The sequence below is a fragment of the Hyperolius riggenbachi genome, chromosome 4 (genome assembly GCF_040937935.1).
Source record: "Hyperolius riggenbachi isolate aHypRig1 chromosome 4, aHypRig1.pri, whole genome shotgun sequence".
NCBI lineage: Eukaryota > Metazoa > Chordata > Amphibia > Anura > Hyperoliidae > Hyperolius > Hyperolius riggenbachi.
In genome coordinates, this window is record NC_090649.1 from 177784427 (window position 1) to 177807206 (window position 22780).

At 41.9% G+C, this 22780-nt stretch overlaps 1 protein-coding gene across 8 annotated transcripts in view; it reads left to right on the forward strand.

Annotated features, from left to right (window-relative positions):
- ECT2 (epithelial cell transforming 2) overlaps positions 1-22780 on the forward strand; it is a 270409-nt gene that overhangs the window by 89512 nt on the left and 158117 nt on the right. For all 8 annotated transcript variants that reach the window (XR_011031390.1, XR_011031388.1, XR_011031389.1 and 5 more), the window contains 7 exons: positions 2313-2432; positions 4716-4784; positions 5298-5408; positions 9139-9235; positions 11787-11868; positions 20822-20900; positions 21079-21198. Coding sequence is in view for 5 of the 8 variants with exons in the window: in XM_068281039.1 (XP_068137140.1) it covers positions 2313-2432; positions 4716-4784; positions 5298-5408; positions 9139-9235; positions 11787-11868; positions 20822-20900; positions 21079-21198 (678 nt within the window). In the remaining 3 variants the exon portion in view is untranslated. The remainder of the gene's footprint in view (positions 1-2312; positions 2433-4715; positions 4785-5297; positions 5409-9138; positions 9236-11786; positions 11869-20821; positions 20901-21078; positions 21199-22780) is intronic.

Below are 22780 nucleotides of genomic sequence, written 5' to 3' on the forward strand. Positions count from 1 at the left end.
ATCACAAATTGTGCCTGATTACAGCTGCAACAATATACCATTTTTTTCCTGTACAGTGTGATTTCTCCACTGCACTCTGTGTAAAACATTTTATACTCGCCTGGCTTTGAACTAATTGAAGTGCTTGTTTCCAGCAGTTTAAAATGTGCCAATTGGGAGAGGCTCACCCAAGACAGCTAATTTTGGTGTAGTGCTTCACCAAAGCTTTGGCCACTGCCATAATGTGGCTATAGTGGCGATCAGTGACTAATTTGGGCACCAGCAATCGCTCGAATTACATGTTCCCCTGAGTTGCCACAACCTGAATTGGGAATAGTATTTAATGCCGGCAGTAGTTTGGCTACAGCAGGGTGAGCCGTCCGTTTTCTTCCACCGCCCAAATGTGTTTGCAACATTTTTGTATGCTGCCTACCCCAGGGGCAAATGCTAATGGTTACATCAACAAGTACATTTTTACGAGTTACGGGTGTAATGTGTAAAAATGTACCTGTTGTCTGCAATAGCTTCCTGCACCAGCAGGGATGCGTAAAAACGTACGCATGGCGGCCGGCCGACTCCCAGTCGGCAAAAACGAAACTAACTGGCAGCTGGGGACCAGAGGAGCCATGAGTGACAGGGTGGCTGCAGGGGGCTGGTAGATGCCCCAGGTAAGGAACTAATTTTTTTTTTTTTTTACAGTTAAGGTTCCCTTTAAGCCCTTTTCATACTGCCCAAGTTAAAATTTAAAATCCTGCAGTTGAACATTAATTTCAGTGTTTGAATGAGATTAATTGGAGGTTGCATGCAGAAGTGATAACCCCTCCCCAAAATAGAAAAAAATGCTTTTGTGTTTCTGCCTGTGGTTTAGCCTTTTATCTGTAAAGCAGACTTGTGATGCCTAAAAGCAAGAGCTTCATTTTTAATTAAACAATATTTTTAGAATAGCTATAGCTCTCTGCCAAGAAGCATCCCTCCCATCCCATTAAAACTGAGAATGCTGTCAGATTTCTCGGTACTGGATGCCACACAGACCTGGCTAACCCTACAAGTAATATTGCAGCACCACAGCACAAATGTCCAGCACATCAAAAGTGCGTTGTGCCAGAACAGCCTTTTAGAGAAGTTACATCAAAGCAAACAAACATATTCTTCAAAGCACTGATTGAACACAGAGTTGTATTGTAAAAAGCCCATAGTCTGATTTATGTAACAGCTCAGCTGCTTTTATATGCATGCGGCGGCTTGTTAAACTTCATATCCTTGCCTTGTTGTCCTTGTCAGATTTTTTTTTTTTTCTGTGTATGATAGAGGCAACGCTGAAGAATCTGCAAAGTTTTGCAACTTGGCTCGTTATCCCGTCAGTTAAAGCTCCAGTTCAGATACAACTTTTTTTTTTTTTGTGTGTGTGTGTAAGTTTGCAAAAGTAAAAATAGGGAAAATATTACCTTTACTAATTCATAGGTTCTTCTCCACTTTTTAATGACCTTCAGCTGCCTGCCTATTGTCAGCCTGATGCCCTCCCATACTTAGTCACATTGGCATGCAGGGTTGGTTAAACTTTGCGTGGCCTGGGTTGCATGTTACAGGCCACATTCTATCCATTCCGTCTCCCTCCCTCCCTGCAGAGTCGCCATCGGGTGGTAACATTAGGTTAAAACTCACTTGATCGCTGATTTCAGTGTTGCGTCTCCATGGCAACAAAGCGTCACATGACACGGCGTCACGACACGGCACATTCTGATGCCGTGTCATGTGACGCCTGTTGGCATGAACACCCGATGCAGGAATTGTCAAGTAGGTGAGTTTCAAACCCATTACCACCCGCTCGCAACTGCAAGGAGGATTGAGGGGAAGAGAGGAGTCCGGCCACCTGTTGGCAGGTTGGATGAGCAGCGCACATGGATCAGATACGGCCTGTGGGCCGTAGTTTGCCCAGTGCTGAGTTATTGACTGTTATGTAAACTGAAGCCATGCCTGCATGGCCTTCACACAGCAATCACTAGGAAATATCTAAGGAGCTGGTCAGGCTATAAACCTTACTTTAAAAAGCGCCAAGATTGGGTTGTCCTTACTTGCTGCTCCTCAGCTTACATCATCCGTCTTCATGTGAGACCAGGGAAAACTACTTGCCAGAGTTTTGGCCATGCAGTATAGCAGACTGGGTTTGTTTTGATATCCACACTGTCTTTGTCAGGGCATTGAGTCTGTACCCAGTGTTGCCATTGGTTGAAAACTGGTTGGCTGCCATGGTTTAAACTTGAGATTTGGAAAACTGTATTGTCGGTCTTTCCAATTTTGTAATTATTACTAACCATTTGGTTTTGAATTCTCAGCTATTTCAAGTTCCACTAGAAAAGGAGGGTCAATTGGGTGGCCCAATTCTTGCCCAGGAAGAGATCAAGACCATTTTTGGCAGTATACCAGATATTCTGGAGGTGCACAAAAAAATCAAGGTAATCCAACTTTGCTTTAGGCTTCTTCAACACTGCAAGTTGCAATTCCAGTTTACGCCTCCGATTTGTGGTTTTCACTGGGTGCTAGCAACACAAGAAGAAAAACATCACGTGCTATAAAAAAACATTCTCTATATTTACAAGGCTTCTGCTACACAGATGACGCTCATGCCAGCAACTCTCTCTACGGTAGCAAATTGTCTGAACTCTCCATTTTGATGGCTCCATTACTAGGGATTATATGCTATGTGGATAGTGGCTGTATGCCAGCAGTTTATCTCTAGGACACAGAAGTGTACAGTACATCACCCCATTACTAGCAATGCTGAACTAACACGCTGAAATTCTTTCAGATCACCGTCACTCAGTCACTGGTGTTATTGGGGCCGATAGCAGGTGAGCGGAGGCATCTGGGAGGGGAGCGCTGTAAAAACAGCGCAAGAGATTTAGGCGCCACCATAGGCTTTAATAGGAGTTACGGCTATAGTAGCACTCGGTGTGTAATTTGGTCGCCGTTGAAATGATGGCTATAGCAGCGCTCGGTGAGTAATTTGGGTGCTGTCAAAAGACTGAGCACAAATTTACTACAAAAACACTAGTTCGGTTGCCAGCAATAGCTTGAAGCCAAATTGCATCTTTCCCCCACTATCCACGGCGACCTGGAGGGAGAAGAATAATTAACGCCGACAGAACTTGTGCAAGAGCAGGGTAAGCCATTTATCGGATAGCGGCTGTATAACCGCCACGCCTCCGGGAGGGCGGTGAGGGAAGCAACGGTGGTCATGGGGCTGGAGGTAGCCCCAGGTAAGTATGAATTTTTTATCCCACTCGTCTTTCTCTTTAAAGAGAACCCGAGGTGGGATTTAATTATGTTAGTGGGGCACAGAGGCTGGTTGTGCACACTAACACCAGCCTCTGTTGCCCCATGGTGTGCCTCCAGGACCCCCCTGCGAGCCGATATCCCCTCCGCAGTGCTAGCGACACGCAGCGTGTCGCCAGCACAATGTTTACCAATGCCTGTCTGTTAGCGCCGCTCCCCCGCCTCCTCTGTATCGGCGCTACCCGCCCGCGTCCCTTCCCTCCAATCAGCGAGTACACTGCAGTACAATGAGGGCATAAATCAGCCCCAAATCCCCCCCCTCCCCCGGCAAAATCCACAACTTTCTTGGTTGTGGATTTTGCTGCTGAAGGAGGCAGAGCTTTCATCCTGCAGCTCTGCCTCTATTCCCGTCAATCCGCACGTATCTCCGCCTCTCCCAGTGAAAGAAGACTGAGAAGGGCAGGGGGAGAGGCGGCTATCCACACTGATAGACCTGTGTAGAGGCATTGCTGCAGCTGAAAGCTCTGCCTCTATGCGAAAGGAGCCCCGCGATGTCCACCAGGTAATTTTGGGTGATTTATGGCGTTGTCAGCTGTGGGGATACAGCGTTTTTAGGAGAGGGCTATTAGGTTAAAGAGGTTTTTGAAGTAAAAACCTCGTTTTTAGGTGACTTCAAAGTCTCTTTAGGAATAAACCTACAGTCCCTATCTTGTTCATTTACCGAGGACTACCTGTAAATCAGAGGGCAATATAAAAGCTTGGGAGATGGGCCTTGGGGTCATGATTCATGCATGGAGCAAAACTGTTTTTGCTGTCTATATAATAAAGGGTTCTATATGATGGTATACACTCATCAGATTTTAGGTGGCCAGGTTTACCACCTCCATGTAGTATGAAGGCCAACAGATGTTGCATTCTATCAACAGATTGTGTAGGTAAAGTCTCCTACTACATGGAAGTGGTAAAACTAGCCAACCAAGATTCAATGTTTGTCAGCACATTTTAGAATGGTTGAAATGGGGAATGGTGATGAGGTTGCACTTAGCCAGGGCACACATGCGTGGTACAGTATGACTGAGCTGATTGGAGCAAAAAGACTGGACCAGCTCGGGAGGACGACTAGAAAACCCACGGTCCACAGGGGGCTGTATGAAGCCCCAGCTTAAATATAAATGCTAGGATTTATTTTAATTTCAGATGTCCCTTAAGACTGTCACATACAAGAAGATCGCATCGGTAGCAGTGATTTCTCCTGTGTTGAATAGTAACTTACTTGTGATGTTAGGCTTTGGAAACCATACAAATCAATTTTTTTTTTTTATTTTTTATTTTTTTTTTTTTTTTTACTCCATCTTGAAACCCTTGAAGGAATTAGCCAGATTTGTTTTATAAGCCATTTAATAAAATTGCTGCAGGAGTGCATAGTTTATAAGCTGCCTTAAAGATTTTCAATCCTCTCTCAGGGAGCTCTGGAAAACCTGATGATGGACTGGGCTGAGACCAACAGCATTGGGGAAGTAATTCAGTCATATGTAAGTATTCTTCTGCTTAAAGAGGAACTCTAGTGAAAATAATGTAATAAAAAAAGTGCTTCATTTTTACAATAATTATGTATACATGATTTAGTCAGTGTTTGCTCATTGTAAAATCTTTCCTCTCCCCGATTTACGTTCTGACATTTATTACATGGTGACATTGTTACTGTGGGCAGGTTTTGTAGCTGTTTTGGCCGTTGGAGACAGCTGTAAGCTGCTATTTCCTGTCTGTGAACCTTGTTACATTGTGGCAAACTGTCAAAAGTACCGCGGTCTTCAGAGCTTCTTGTGGGAGGGGTTTCACCACAATATCAGTCCTACAGCGCCCCCTGATGGTCTGTTTGTAAAAAGCAATATATTTCTCGTGTAAAAGGGGGTATCCGCTACTGATTGGGATAAAGTTCAATTCTTGGTTGGAGTTTCTCTTTAAGTGTTTTTTTTTTTTTTTTGTTTTTTTTTTGCCCCAGTAGCTTTTATTAACGTTTGTTTTTGTGTCCGGTTTCTTTTTAGTCCAAAGAGTTGGTGAGAACTTACCCACCATTTGTAAATTTCTTTGAAATGAGTAAAGAAACAATTATACAGTGTGAGAAGCAGAAACCAAGGTTCCATGCTTTCCTAAAGGTATGAAAATGTTTAACTTTGCCTAATTTTACACAAATGTATATTGGATGCTTAAAGTACATCTTAAGTGTGCAGAAATAACAAGACACAAATCTGCCAGTAATTGATCTGTGCAATCCCTTTAGGGCAAAGCCGCTCGTACATGGCTGGATTTTCTGAGAATTTAATGTATGTACAGCTAACCCAATGTGTCGCCAAAGATACAGATGGTCCTCGCAGAGCGCATTTTTCCCCTTACACTGCCCACTGGAAGCCACTAAGTTGTCCCTCCTCACCATTCCATAGCAACAGAACACATTGCTCAGCTGTAGCCTAGTGAAGAGTCTATACACCACACAGTCCCTGAACTGCTGAACTGTCATCTGAGGTTTTGTTTTTTTTAGGTGCCAATGGACTTTAGGCTGCTTTCACAGTGGGACGTTACAGGCGCACGGTAGAGCAGCCTGTAACGCAGCCCACCACACAGTAATGAAAAAATCAATGGGCTGTTAACAGTGCCCACGTTACGTTACATTGTAACGCTGTACGTCAAGACAACGTACTGCATGCAGTACTTTATACGCATCTAAGCCGCGTTAGACTGCTTGCACATGCTCAGTAATGTTGGGGTGGAGGAGAGAGCGGCCAGGCACATGGCTAATTACTATTCACTGCACTTTGTGACGTGTGCAGTGTTTACTTCCTGGAGCGGCCGCTCTGTGCAGCGATTGGCTGGCGGGACCACGTGATGCTGCATGCGTCCAAGAGTACGCATCACTGACGCCAGAGTGAGCTGCACAACGGGGCTCGCTCTGACGTCCACATCCAACACCACCAGGCGTTGCGTTAGGGGCACGTTATGCGACCATAACGTCCCCTAAAACGCAACGTCCTGGTGGGAAAGTAGCCTTAATTCAGAAGAATCCATGAGTATCTCTAGTTAGTAGTTAGGGATGATCAATGAAATGTAGTAATTTCTCTGTATATTTCAAATTTCATGTAAATGTAGTATATGCAGCTTAAGACTGGACCACTCAGAATAAATTATTTTCAATTTTTATTGGTCCAAGTTCAAGCTGCATAATACATAAAAAGTTAAATGCAAGGTGAATTTGTATTCATTTCATTCATCGTCCCCAACAACACAGACACACATCTTGGATTCTAAATAAAAGTCCAACAGCACTTTTAAAAAGGGGCAAGCTAAATGAAAACATGACATTTAGCAAGGAAATTTTAATTAGTTTAATGGATCTAAATATAGTGTGATGGGCTGCTATGGCCTGCTAAGATTTCACACGTCAACACATAATCTGACTGGATAAACAGGGAAAAATAATCTTTAGTTATCGCTCATCTCCAAGCAAAAGAAAAAAATAGTCCTATACACTCAGTGGTATTATTTATCAATCTTTATTTATAAAGTACTATCACATCATATAGTACTATGTGCTGGATGTAGAGAAATGAAAACATTAAACAGTGTTAAGCCCTGTTCACACCAGGGGATCTCTGTTATCTCGCAGGGTGACAGAGTACTTCTGACGCTGTACAGACACCTCATCAGCCTTTAGACTAGCAACGGATCTGTTGTTATGCGGGGGTGGAAGGAGAGCAAAGGGCATGTGACTGAGCAGATTTCCACGTGTGGGGGAGAACAATTGATGGTGCTCGAGCATTGGCAATGGCTCAAGATCCATCATGCCAGAGCTATAGCAGGAGTCTTGCGGCCTCTGTACTCGCCCTGGTTTTACTCACCATTCTCAAACTAAGGTGTACTTTATTGTCCACCATGGCAGAGTTCAAACTAGCATATGTATGTAGCTACACATATTTATAAATGAGAGCCGTTCACACATCTGTGGGATATGTTGTGCTAAGCAGGCCTCACTTCTGTACAGGCTGTGATGATCTTGGGCAGGCTGATGCAATCTCCCATATAGCCTGTGCGGTTAACTCTTCTGGCACGGGTTAAAGCCGAACCACGTCTCACAGCCGCTCTGTCTCTGCAGACTGCCGGTAGCTGGCAGAAGCACGGGGATCTCCATTGGGCTGCAAAAAAAACAATGGGAATCCTCAGTAACAGGGAGAATTCTCATTGTTTAACCACTTCAGCCTTCAGTCGTTTTCACTTTATGCTTCCGAGCAATGTTCACCTCCCATTCATTAGCCTATAACTTTATCACTACTTATCACAATGAACTGATCTATGTCTCGTTTTTTCCGCCACCAATTAGGCTTTCTTTGGGGGGGGGGGGGGGGGGTACATTTTGCTAAGAGCCACTTTACTGTAAATGCATTTTAACAGGAAGAATAAGGAAAAAACATAAAAAATGCATTATTTCTCAGTTTTTGGCCATTATAGTTTTAAAATACCACATGCCTCCACAATTAAAACTCACGTATTGTATGTGCCCATTTCTCCCGGTTATTATACCGTTTAAATTGTCCCTATCACAATGTATGGCGACAATATTTTACTTGGAAATAAAAGTGCATTTTTTCCGTTTTGCATCCATCACTATTTACAAGCTTATAATTAAAAAAAATATATAAATATTTCATGTTTACATAGATATTTAAAAAGTTTAGACCCTTAGGTAAATATTTGTTTTTTTTTTTAATTGTAATTTTTTGTATTATTATTAAACATTTTATGTGGGTATTTTTGGGAGGGTGGGATGCAAATCAATTTTTTTTAGGACATATTGGTCTATTTTTTAATTTTTTTTTTGCATTTTCCTGCAGTTAGCTTTTTGGCCACAAGATAGCTGCCATGAGTTTGTTTACAATGACGTCACTTTAAGCATAACACGGACGCTTAGAGTGACGTCGGGGGAAATAGGAACAGAAAAACCTCAGCTTCCGTGTGAAGCTGACGGTTTTTCTCGGGGGGAGAGCAATCAGTGATCGGGCTCCATAACCTGATTCACTGATTGCCTCGCTAGCGAGCCGGGAGTACGCGTGCACGCGCGCGATCGGCCGTGGGGGCGCGCGGCAGCGCACATGGCCTCCTGGGCGTAGCTAGTACGTCTAGGAGGCCAAAGTAGTTAATGGTTAGTGGATGGAGCCTATTGTCCATGGCGTCCAGTTTGCATTAAATGTGAACCGGCCCTTACTGTTGTCCCAGCAAGAATCTGAGGGCTGGTGCACACCAGAGCGGTTCTTGAGAGATTTAAAAAATGCTTGCTGGGGGAAAACCGCTTGGCTAATGAAAGTGAATGGGATGTTGTACACCAGAGCAGGTCATTTTTTCCACAAACGCAAACTCGGGGGCTGCAGCATTTTTAGATTTCTGAGGCGTTTCTGCCTCAATGTTTAAGTATAGGAAAGTGGAAAACTGCATTTTTGTTACAGAAGCTGTTCAGTAACAACTTTACTGTAACAATATTTGTAATATGCTACACAAAAACACTCCAAAAAATGCTAGGCATGTTTAGAAAACGTCTCTAAACATGCCTAGAATCGCTCTGAAATCTGCTTCAAAAACCTCTAGCGTTTTGAGGATCTGCTAGAGGTTTTTGGTGTGCACTGGGCCTTAGTCATGCTAGATGGCACTCAGCCGAAGCAGTTGTTTTGGGTAGTGTCAGCTGAGAATCTGTCACATGTACAGGTCCCCGAGGTCAATTAATGAACTGGCAAAAACAAAATGTAAGACTCAATTCATAATTATTGGTGTGAGGTTTGTTCTGCATTGCTTACATCTATCTTTGTAGTAATCAGCAGGTGTTTTTTCCTTTTCTTTTCTTAGATTAATCAATCAAAACCAGAATGCGGGAGGCAAACATTAGTTGAACTGTTAATCCGACCTGTTCAAAGGTTACCTAGTGTTGCTCTCCTTATAAATGGTAAGCTGTTTTGTGCCACTTTCATACTAAATCAGTCCTTTTTTATTTTATTCTTTTATTTTTATTTTTTTCTATAAACCTATGCTATACATTACATTACTACTTAGTATTCAGACTCATCATTTTAAATTTCTATTTGCATTTATTTTGTTACTAGTACATTAGAAAGACTAGTATTTCCCCTGACACATGCACATTGTTACCTTAGGCCTGGAACCCACTAGCCGTACATTGCTAAGCCATTTCTAAGTACTTGTGATTTGAAAAGCCCTTGCTAATGTAATGCTATGGGTGTATTTGCACTTGAGCTATGGGATTTTATAAAAAATCACCCATAGCATTAACAAGAGCGTTTAAAATCACAAGCGCTTAGAAAAGGCTGCTAGAGGTTCCCATAATCTACTTTTTCTCCTATGCCGCAGTCACATTTGGTGGTATTATTCTGACTTTTCAACTTTTTTCAGAATTATCTTTTATTTCCCAAATCACTCCCTGGACAGCAGTGGCACAGTCCAACTGCCAGCATAATGTAACAATCCGGGCAGCGCTTCCTCAGAGGCAGAGCTTTCAGCTGCAGCTCTGACTGATGTCAATCGTGGCGGATTGCTGCCTCTCCCTACCCCTCTCACTTCCTTCATAGAGATATGGGCGGGGAGAGGCGGAGATCCGCACTGCGATTGACACCAGGAGAGCCAGAGCTGCAGCTGAAAGCTCTGCCTCTCAGGGCAGCAGAATCCACGACCAAGTTGGTTGTGGATGTTTGCCTGAGGATTTGGGGGGGGGGGGGGGGGGGTGTCTCTAAAGCATCGTTTTGCGGCGGTTTACTCCTGCAGAGACTACTGAAGCAAATTACAAGGTAAAAGTGGCAAAATGTATTCACTTCAGTGTCTTAATTATGTTTTTTGGACATTTGAGGAAACAGGTGTTCATGGAGGAAAACCACACTTAAATAGAACCAGAGATGAAGCACCCTCTTGTATTTTACCTTATAAATCAGTGTGAACATGACAGTAAACACCTAATCTGCTCTTTTTTTTCATTGTTCTCTGTTTAATCTGACTGTTATCACCTCTGATAAGAAACCCCGACTGAGCACTCAGTCTAGCTTTGCTACGGAAAGATTATAGCCGAGTCTGTCTTCTCTGGTGTCTTCAAGGCCAAGCCTGCCCCTTTGTGGCTCTGCTATAATGACTCTATAATTATTCCCTGCAAAGCCAGACTCAGTCCGGGATTCTCATCACAGCTGATAACAGACACTTTTAGCAGTGAGGACGAAACAGAGAGCATGGTAAGTGTGTTCTCTAATGTTCTTACTGATATATATGGTAAAATACACAAGGGTGCTCGTCTCTGGTTCCCTTAACAGGGAGAACCTAAAGATTCCATGCAGATAGGTTCCTGGTCGAGATTTTATCCTGGACATTTACTGTGCCACCCAATCCACCATTCCACCCAAGCTGTTTAGTCTTTCACTATTTATCTTGTTACAATAAACGTAAGTTATGATAAAAAAAAAAGTCTGAGGTATTGTTCACCTCAGCAAACGCGGATGCCCGTGCGTTCGGAACGCAATGCGTACGAACGCACGCCATCTTCGTTTGTATGTGTTGCGTGGCTGATCCCATTTACTGAAAGTGAAAGGGTCAGCCTTGCGGTTTGTTAAAAAATGCATGCAGCATGCGTTCTCGGACCGCACTGGTCTGGAACGCATGCAGTGTGAACATCAGACAGTGCAGTCTATGCACTTTCTGATGTCCTGCGTGTTGGGCTCCTGCATGCGTTGCCAAAATCCAGATGGCAACGCGTGCAGTGTGAACGTGGCCTGACTCTTGGAGCCTCAAAACAGTTTTTTTGTGTATAGAGAATATGGGTCTTCAGAGTAGACTTGTCTCTTAAGGTTGGTATACATTAAGTGGTTTTAATAATTGGTGTAGCTAAGGAGCTGTGAGCCCCAAGTTTTTTACTTTGGGCACCCTCATGCACTTCATACATAACTCCTACGGAGCACTACAACCTTCTAAAGACTGCTGCAGTATCAGGCTAGAAACCCGCTAGGAGCAATTTCTAATCGCTAGCGATTTGAAAAAGCTAATGCAATGCTATAGGGGATTTTATAAAATCACATCGCTTAAGTGGGATCACTCCCATAGCATTACATTAGCAAAAGTTTTTAAATCGCAAATCGCTCCGAGTGGGTTCCTAGCCTCAGGGAGGTATAGGCAGGGGAGAGAAAACCGTTTAATTACCACTACTCAAAGCACATGGGGATTATTGCCACTATAGCACTAATGAAGAGCTAATGCAGCAATTAAAGGTGCACCACTAGTGGATTAGGTGGATTGATGCAGTCGCAGCCTCTGCATCCCTGATTGCTTCACAAGTGAATACCGTAGATTAGATAAGAAAAAATTGATGAATGAAAGTCGTGTATCAAGATCAATGAAGCAGTTTACATCATACATAGAATATTTTTTTTTTTTTTTATAATAAAGAATATCTTATCCCTCATAGTGTCTCCATGCCTGTGATACTGTTTCTGTTCATGTTGTAGACCTTAAAAAACACACCACAGATGACAATCCAGATAAAGTACAGCTTGAGAGGGCCATAGAATCTTTAAAAGAAGTTATGACGTAAGTAAATGGATTAAATGCTGAGTGGTTACTGTGGTTTTGGAACATTTGCAATTTCTATAGATTGGAAGTATTCTTGAAGCCATTTTTATTTACAAACTAAAGAATAAGTTATGTGACTCACATACAGCTTTGTACTTTTCCTGGTCGTGTTTGAGCCCCGAAGTCTACAAAAGCAGCAGTGAAAGTATACACACGACACGATAGAATACTGTTAAGGGACAGGCAGGGCTGGTCCCTGTGGCTCTGACCATTCTCCACCTACTCAACACCCTTTGCAGCCGTGTGGGTCTATTTGAGCCCAACTGCGCATGTGCTCACCCAAACTGTGCATGCATAATGAAATGGACGCTATGCGATGACCTGGAAAATGTTGAAGGTTCCGGCTTGTGGATTTTCAAACGTAAAAAAGTGGAGCAGTGTAAATGTAATTTATATATTTGGTTTCCATTGTACATTCTAGATATGTTAAGAAAAAAAGGGTTGATGCTGGCTTCAGGATTACAATAAATATAATGTACCACTTTATGATTTCTTACAGTTTACTTAAGTACTGCCCGTTCCTGTCTACAAATTAAAAACCTAGTTGCCATAAAACTGAAAAATGCATCTTTCTTTTTTTAATGGCATTTAAGTGCTAAATTATTTACATCTGCAATGGCTATAACCTTTTAATGCCAATAAAAAAATGAAAACTAATTTTGCTGGAAGCTGTAGAAACAGTATACAGATTTGTACCTGGGACTGAATGCTCATCTTTTTGTGTCATGGACTCATGGCCTGAGCACACTAGTAAGCCTCTGTATGCTTTTCAGTAACGCATCAAAGTTACAGATTAAAAATGCAGACAAAATCTCACTAGACTCAGGCTCTAACCCGGATGTCTGCACACATTTCATATTTCCAGCATCTTAGTATCTCTAGTCTAACTCCCACTAACTCCTTTATTATACGCACCTGTGGGGATATACTTTCTCCATCATTCGTTGATGGGTAGGAATGAGCTGATTTCTGAGTTTGTAATTGGAAATCTGCTTTCTGCAGTGGAAAGTGATATGTGGAAATTGCAATACTGCATTACGGAGACTTGGAAATTGTAGGCCAGTCACTAGACTAGGAAGTATTAGGCCAATCAGAGTCAGAATTCAGAAGTGTACTGTGGTTGTACGCATAATTGGTTCATCGGCAAAATACCATATTAAACGTTTTGTTTTTTTTGTGTTTTTGTTTTTCATTTCTTCTTCATCAAAAAAGGCAAGAAAAATCCATCTGTGGAATTCCGCAGAAATTGGAAAGACACTTGTGAGAATGCATAGTTCCGTTGCATTTGGAAATCTGCATTTCCAACCATCCCTATTGGTGGCAAATCACCACCAGTGGGGTATGGCTATGAATATAGAAAGTTGAGCAATTTTGCATGAATGCTATACTATTTCTTTAGCTCGCACTCTTGGGAAGGGATGCAAGATGTTGTTGTGAAACCTTTTCACCATAAATCAGAGGCTTACTGAAACCTGTCAGACCTAGGTTTTAAGGTCTTAAAGAGACACTGAAGCGAAAAAAAAAATGATGCTATTATTTGTATGTGTAATACAGCTAAGAAAAAAAAACATTAAGATCAGATACATCAGTCTAATTGTTTCCAGTACAGGAAGAGTTGAGAAACTCCAGTTATCTCTATGCAAAAAAGCTATTAAGCTCTCCGACTGGCTGGTTCAGACGGACGTTTGCAGAGCGTTTACAGCCAGCGTTCAGGGCTTGGTGTTAAACACTCCCATTCAAGTGAATGGGAGCGTTTGTACCAAGCTTTCAAGCGCGTTTACACAAACGCTGCGTTTGGGTCCCGATTTTCTCTGGCGTTCAAGGAGCCCCTGGAAGCTACATGTAGCTTCCAGGGGAGGTTAACCGCGACGGCTAATGTCCCCCTAGGGGAAGAAAAAACGCGACCGCATCCAAACGCACACGAACGCTGCTGAACGCGACGCCAGCAAACGCAACGCCTCCAAACGTCCGTCTGAACCAGCCCTTAAGGCTGGTTCACACGGGCGTCTGCTGAGCTTTTGCTTGGCATTGCGTTCAAACGCCAGCGTTTAAAAGCTAGCTTTTGAAGGCTTTTGGGAAGCGTTCAAGGCTAGCAGTTCTGGTCTCTGCTATTGTTTACCGCCTCTGAAAGCAGCATGTTGCTTTTGAGACTAGACGCAACGCTGGGATCTACTGCCACGCTTTCATGAAAGCCTGCAAAAGCCAGCTCTAAATGCTCCCATTCACTTGCATGGGATGGCAGTAGATCCCAAAAAACGCTGCGTCTGAAACGCTGCGTTAAACGCCACAAAAACGCCCGTCTGAACCAGCCCTATTTAGTCGTGGAGAGGGCTGTTATCTGACTTTTATTATCTCAACTGTAATTGAACTGTTTAATTTTCCTCTGCTAGAGGAGAGGTCATTACTTCACAGACTGCTCTGAAAGAATCATTTTGAATGCTGAGTGCTGTGTAATCTGCACATATTATAGAGTGATGCAATGTTAGAAAAAACACTATATACCTGAAAATAAAAATATGAGAATATTTTCTTTGCTGCTAATCTTCTAGTAATTATTCATAGTACACAACCAATTCATTATATCATATATTTTTTTTCGCTTCAGTGTCTCTTTAAGCATTAGGATGAATGCCCCACAAACTTCTGCAGTAAATTAAGTTGATTGGACATGATTTGGAAAGGCACACACCTGTCTATATAAGATCCCACAGTTGACATTTCATGTGCACAAACCAAGCATGAAGTCAAGGAATTGTGTGTAGACCTCGGAGACAGGATTGTCTCGGCACAAATCTGGGAAGGTTACAGAAGAAATTCTACTGCTTTGAAGGTCCCAATGAGCATAGTGGCCTCCATAATCCGTAAGTGGAAGAAGGTCAAAATCACCAGGACTTATTCAGGGAGGTGATTAAGAACTCCATGGTCACTCTGTCAGAGCTCCAGAATTACTCTGTGTAGAGAGAACCTTACAGAAGGACAAACATCTGTACCATACAGGTCTGATTGGTGGGTTGCTGCAGAGTAGCCAGACAGAAGCCACTCCTTGGAAAATTACAGGCAGGCTGCCATGTGCCTTTTACTAATGGGCACATAAATTACTCCGACCATGAGAAATAAAATTCTCTGGTCTGATGAGACAAAGATTGAACTCTTTGCTGTTAATGCCAGGCGTCACGATTGGAGGAAACCAGGCACCACTCATCACTAGGCCAATACCATCCCTACAGTAAAGCATGTTGGTGGCAGCAACATGCTGTGGGGATGTTTTTTTTTTAGCATCAGGAACTGGAAGACTAGTCGGAGTAAAGGGGAAAGATGACTGCAGCAATGTACAGAGACATCCTGGATGAAAACCTGCTCTAGGTCATTGTTGACCTCAGACTGGGGTAATGGTTCATCTTTCATCAGGACACAGACTCTAAGCACACAGTCAAGAGTTCAAATGAGTGGCCTCAGAACAACTCTGTGAATTTATTTGAGCGGCCCAGCCAGAGCCCACACTTTAATCTGATTGAACATCTCTGGAGAGATCATAAAGGAGTCATCAGGCAAATAATAGTAAAGCCGATTTACTTGGGGCTTTCTCCAGCCCTCTGCAGCTTTCTATCCCATGCTGACAGCTCCGTATGCAGCCGCAGGCCAGACGATCTCGAGGTTGTCCTTACTGCACCTGCGTGAAGCGCCGCTGTCAATCAAGCCCTCGGCAAACTGCACAGGCGCAGTAGTTCTGCATCTGCACAGTATGCCACAGACAATGTGGGCTTGATTGACAGCGGCGCTTCACGCTGGGCCGGCGGCTGCAAACCGTGCTGTCAGCATGGGACAGACAGCTGCAAGGGGCTGGAGAAAGGCCCAGGTAAGTAAATCGGCTTTACTATTTGCTTGATGACTCCTTTAATATGGCTGGCTGTGCACTGACTATTCCCATCCAACCTGATGGAGCTTGAGAGGTGCTGCAAAGAGGAATGAGTGAAACTGGCTAAGGATAAGTGTGCCAAGCTTGTGGCATGATATTCAAATAGACTTGAGGCTGTAATTGCTGCCAAAGGTGCATGAACAACGTATTGAGTAAAGGCTGTGAATACTTGTGTACATGTTATTTGTCTTGTTAAAAAAAATAAAAAAAAAATTGCCAAAAGTTCAAGTGGGGTGTTGTGTAGAATTCTGAGGGGCGGGGGGGGGGGGGGGGGGGGGGGGGATTTTTTTCTGTAATAAGGCTGCAACATAAAATGTGGAAAAAGTGATGCCCTGTAAATACTTTCCGAAAGCACTTGCATCACATTCAAAAGAAAGGGGAAAAGAGTACAATAAAAAAAAATACAATTAAGCAAGTTACTGACGTGCAGGTTCTGTATCAAAGGGACCCAATGAAAAATACAATTGTTAAACACCAATGCTGCCTTGATGATATCCGGCTCGCACTACTGGTTTTGCTACAGTAGCTTCCTCAGGGGCACTCAGGAGAGTTGTCCCCTTGCATAACGTATAGTGGGTACAGACTTGATGACATCATCAAGCTGGGACCCAATACATGCAGGTACAAGATGGTGGCATCAAAACAAGCAGAGGAAGAGAGTCCCACAAGAATGAAAAGGGTTAAGCTCATAATATGGAATAAACTGTTGATAGAGTTTGGAACCAGTCCCCAAATTCGGTATATCTTTATAGTTGGCTATTCACTTTGTTTCTTATCTATGAGCATGGATCTACAAACACATTGGAATACAGATAAATGTGTTTCATTCTCTGTAGCAGAATTTGAGAAGCTGATATGCACTCTCAGTAGATGCAAATTGTTGCCTTTTATAGGCATAGTAGCTATACAAAGGATAATTTAGAGGATACTACACTACAAGGTCTAATTCACTGTAGCCTCAAGTGCCAGATTCCCTTATCTGCTTTCTTCTAAATGACATTAAATTTAGGCTAAATGAATAATAAAAAAAAATAATGAAAATCCTGGAAGAAAGAAAATATGAGTGCACATACAGAGAATACAATTAATCTTAGTCCTGTATTGGGTGTAAAATCTGTTTCACAAAAGAAATCAACACAATTTTTCAAACACACTGTGAATGCTCCCATAGGGAGACACTACACCATCAATTTGCTGATCGCCGGCGATTGGCAAGCGCAGTGGAATCACACGCAGTGGGAAACCGACTTCTTAAAGTACCCCTGACCTGGTACTTGGTCCTCGATACTTTTAAAATGTTTTATTACTGGTGCTGTGTGACTAGCACACCCCCTGCGGCCCCGTTCAGACATAAAATATGTGCGGCGAGGAAGTGACAGTTCTTCCCCCCCCCCCCCCCTCTGCTCGTGTATAATTCATCCCCCTCCACCTGCCGCTATGGTTCCCTTATGATTTACTGAATGCAGCGTGCAGGGGAGATGCACTGTATGCGATCGTGTGATATTTTGGGTCAGAAGGATATCTAACTTAAAATATCACACAATCGCACACCGCGCAGCTCTACAACGTGCTGTGTGCAGTAAATCATAAGGAAACTATAGCGGCAGGTGGAGGGGGATGAATTGTACACGAGCAGAGGGGGAGGAAGAACTGTCACTTTCTCCCTGCACATATTTGACGTTCTGCCTCAGTCGAAGATTATAACTGAGCAGAACGGGGACTACAGGGGGCACAGGAGTGGGGAGGATGGTGCTGTTTGCTAGTCACAGCACCAGTAATTAAACAATATTAAAGTGGGGGGGGGGGGGTGGAGGGAACATGTTTAGAGGTCCTTTAACCACTTCCGCTTTCAGTCGTGTTTCACTTTAAGCATCCGGGCAATTTTCACCTCCCATTCATTTGCCAATAACTTTATCACTACTTATCACAATGAACTGATCTATATTTTGTTTTTCCCGCCACCAATTAGGCTTTCTTTGGGTGGTACATTTTGCTAAGAGCTACTTTACTGCAAATGCATTTTAAAAGGAAGTATCAGAAAAAAAACTGGAAAACATTCATTATTTCTCACTTTTCAGCCATTTATAGTTTTAAAATACATGCCTCCATTATTAAAGCCCACATATTGTATTTGCCTAATAGTCCTGGGTATTACACAGTTTAAATTATGTCCCTATCACAATGTATGGCGACAATATTTTATTTGGAATTAAAAGTGCATTTTTTCCGTTTTGCATCCATCACTATTTACAAGCTTATAATTAAAAAAAAAAATAAAAATATATATCATCTTTACATGGATATTTAAAAGGCTTAGACCCTTAGGTAATTATTTACTTTTTTCTTTTTATTGTTTTTTATTTTTTTTATTAAACCTTTTATTTGGGAGGGGAAATGTGTTTTTTTTTTTTTTTTTTTTTTTGGGGGGGGGGGGGGGGATGTAAGTTTTTTACGATTTGGCCACAAGATTGCAACCATGAGTTTGTTTACATGACGTCACTCTTAAGTGTAAAATGTACGCTTAGAGGGACGTAGGGGGGGCGTAAGAGGCAGAAAGAGCGAGGCTTCCGAGAGAAGCAGACTTTTTCTGCCGAGAAAATGGATTAATGATCGGGCACCAAGTCATGAGTCATTGATCCCTGGACTAACGAACCGTGGCCCAGGAGCGCGCGTGCATGTGCGATCGACTGCGGGAGCGCACATGGCCTTTTGGACTTGGCCTCTACGTCCAGAAGGCTTACATGGTTAAGGTTGATTTATCCAAAGAGGAAAAGTCAAAATTCATTTTTAGAATTTTTTTTTTTTTTTTTTTTGAATGCTATCTATTCTTAGCACCACTTAAGATGCCCTTATATCTACCGATCTGCCCAGAGGCAAATCTCTCAGATCGAATCTGTGAAAGGTCTGTTGGCTGCCCGTACACTGCAGGCCGATTCCTGAATTGATTTAAGCATGAAATCTCTTGGGAATCGGCCTCGTGATGCCGCCTAGCTGTGTGTGACGTCTTACATGTGCCACATGCTATATGCGGCAGCCACGTGGAATGGGAAATCAGGAGCTGCTGGGCACTCGTGGCAGCAAGAACAGGTGAAATTTTAATGCACATTAACATTTGGGGCACATCTGATCAACCACGTCAACCTGAGATTTCCCAGCATGCCCAATCAAATAAATAAACCTAAACTGGTCGAGTCGTTGATCGGGCACGCTTGTTGCGGCACAAATTTTTATCCGATTTGATAAAATTATTGAGTCGGATGGTCGATCGTACAGGATAAATGTATGGACACCTTAACACATTGGGGGGGGGGGGGGGGGGGGAGGGTTGATGTGTATGAAGAAAGACAATGGGCTTTGGCACTCCCAAGTGTGTGTGTGTGTGTGTGTGTGTGTGTGTACCAATTGCAGCAGCGTTACAATCTGCCTTTGTCGACAGCTGCTTTGCGTGAAAATCCAAGGCCTTTTTTGAGTGCTCAATGTCTGTGGTGGTGCAGAGTACATTGCTTACATACAATGCTGGTGCTTTCCATGGCTTCTCCATTCACACTAAACCGAATCCTGTAAGAGTGTAAGACTTACAGTAGATACAGCTCCTTCATCACTTTGATAGCCAAAGGTTTTTCATGAAATGTGTAATATCCCTCCACACAAAGTTCAGTGTTTGGCAGCATTCCAAGCACTGAAGCTGTTCTGAAGGATAACATTCCAAGTCGGACTGAATTCATTCTAAAGGTGAATGTTGTTCCCTGCTTATTCGCATCTTGATATTAATATTATTTTCTGTACTCTCCTGTACATATGTGAGTCCGTCAGCTCACTTTTTGTTTTTTTTGTTTCTTAGTGACACTGAAGCAAAAATAAAAAAAAAAAAATAAAAATACCGAGTTTATGATGAAGTACAGATAATTAATAGAACATTAGTAGAAGTCTCATTTTCAGTTATATAGCTTTTGTTTATAACATTGCATAATTCTTTCATATTTGCAGTTTACAAACTACATTCTATATTTTGAACTATGAAGCAGTGCGAATTACCCTTGAAACTTCCCTGCAGTTGAACCTTATCTTAAACTGTCACTTTTTCTTTGATGTATAAGTGCTTCAGAAAACTGCTTTGTCTTTGACCCAAGTTGGGTGGGAGAACTCAGAGAAGCTCTATGGCATAGATAACTGAAGCTCCTTAAATTCTCCTGTACTGGAAACAATGAGACTCTTTGCTACTGATCTATTTGTTAGCTGTACTACACACACAATTCGTTATCTCATAAGTTTATTTTCACTTCACATTCCCTTTAAAGAGACACTGAAGCGAAAAAGACATGTCTAATTTGTTTCCCGTACAGGAAGAGTTAAACTCCAGTTTTTATCTCTATGCAAAAAAGCCATTAAGCTCCACCACTTTCAAAGTAGCAGAGAGGTCTGTCTTCTAAAGTTTATCTCAACTGTCAGTGAAGAATTTTCTTTTTCTCTGCCAGAGGACAGGTCAATAGTTCACAAGACTGCTCTGAAAAAATCATTTAGAATGCTGAGTAGTGTGGAAACTGTAAATATTAAAGAATGATGCATTTTTATAAAACACACTATATAACTGAAAATAAAAAGGAGAATATTTTCTTTGCTACTAATCTTCTAGTAATTATCTGTACTAAACAACCAATTCATTATGTCATTTTTTTTTCCCTCGCTTTGGTGTCTCTTTAACATTTTTGTTTTGAATTCAACTTGTGACCAAACTATCATCTTGGCTATATTTTCTTTTTTCTTTTCACTGGCTATTTATTTATTTATTTTTTTTTTGCTTCATCTTCAATGAGGAAGTCAGATAAACAAACTACTTCATATTGACATGAGACCACTAATTTGTTCCTTTCAGAGAGTCCAAGCTTTTATGATTATTTCTAATCAGCCTTTTTTGCACAGTATTTGACTAAATGGCGTTAAGTTGTTTGTGGAGTGATGAGATAATTTAGCTTTTTTTTCCCCCCAATTTTCCAGTCACATTAATGAAGATAAAAGGAAAACTGAAGGGCAGAGGCAGATCTTTGATGTGGTTTATGAAGTGGATGGATGTCCTGTAAGTATTCGCTAGGATAATAAATGTAGAATTCAAAACATATGGTTGTGGAAATTAATGAAACTCTTGCAGTTAGTGCCCATTAGATTAGGCCTAGTTTGTTGTGGTAGTTGATGCTGTTGTTTTGTTTTTTTCAGCAATCTGCGGTGTAACCTTGTGATTATTATTTTTCTGGTAGGCAAACCTGTTATCATCACACAGGATGCTGGTACAGAGAGTGGAAACAGTGGCTCTGGGGGAGGACCTGTGTGACAGAGGAGAGCAAGTCACGCTCTTCCTGTTTAACGATTGCCTTGAGGTGAGACTATATTGAATATTAACATCTGAAGAATTGTAGGGAGGTTTGCTAGGAACACTTAAATGGAAGGAAGGCTTCTTTGGAAATTCAGAACGTATCGCTTTACATTTAGATGAATGTGGAGGAACTGTCACACTTTCATGCTTGAAATACTCTGAAATGTGCTGGGCCCAGGGGATTGTAAGCGGAAAAAAATTATCACTGCATGCTGTTATAAATTGATTATCTGTATCTGTAACAAGGATAGAAGGTCAAATATCTGTAGGTTGGCAGATGAAAAATGAGGTAATTTTCTGCTTCATTGTTAAAAGCGTTCTGTAATACTATTTAAAAAACATAAATAGAACAGGCAAAGTAAAAGCCTAATCATTAAGATGGTACTGTCAAGAACTTTCTTTAGGATTGTTCTCTTGCCATGAATGGACATTGTAATAATTCTAATACACCTCTCCATAATCATATAGCTCTGACTTTCTCTTTTCTTTGTCTGGCTGCAGAAGCTGCCTTGTTTAATTTCTTAGCACATTGCTGATCAGTCATTTAAAGATGGCTAAAGTCATGAAAGAATAGAAATTCAAGCTGCATGATATCTAAGGAGGGTTCCAGGTTTCCATGTCTATGTTGTTACACTGCAACACATTTTCCATTTATTATAGGTTATGTTCTTTTAAAGTGGACCCAAGCTCTTGCAAAGAACAAACTGAAAAGTGTTCATTCCACATAGAAATGCTGTAGAAATTGGCTGTCCTGAGCTGTTTTATTTAGCTACAGTTGAGTGTAACAAGTGTGTAATCAGTAGGCATGACTCACTGTGCCTCTGTGCTGGCTGTACATAAAGACAGATGCTTTAACCCTTCATTTGTTCCCCGAAAGTTCATCCAGTAAATTTTCAGGATTTTTTTTTTTGGGGGGGGGGGGGGGGGGGTGGATTTCTGTGCATTGTAATAAAGAAATTTTCCCCGATTGTTTTCTTACTGTGCCTAATCTTTGAGAGCAGAGCGGAAGTTCTGAGCTCAAATCCACTTCAAAGACAATGGAAACAAATGACTGACGAACTCTGTTCTAGTAGATGTCTGTCTGAGAGCCTTTTTACATCTTGCTCATTTATATTGTATATTAAAAATAGGAGTCTGTTATCCTAAACCAGGCCTGTGGAGTCGGTACAAAAATCTTCCGACTCCTCAGTTTATGAGAACTCCAACTCCGGGTACCCAAAATGGCTCTGACTCCTCGTCTCTGACTCCTTAGTCTAATACTTACCAGGACTGTGGATTTTGTACAAAATCATCCGAATCCTCAGTTTGTGAAATCTCCGACTCCCAACTCCACAGCCCTGTCCTAAACTAAGGAGTGGGTGTTAGGCGTTTTTTTTTTTTTATTGGAATCAAATTGGATCGTATATAAAAAAAAAAAAAAAAGAAGAAAAAAGAAAAAAAAAATCAGAATTGCATGTAGTGTGCTAGAGGCCTTAGAGTTGAAGGCTTTATGTACTAACTGCACAGCTTGAATTTTTACTGTAGATAACCTCTTTACACATTTTGCGGTCAAGTGTAATTGGACTGCTGGACATTTTTCCCTGATA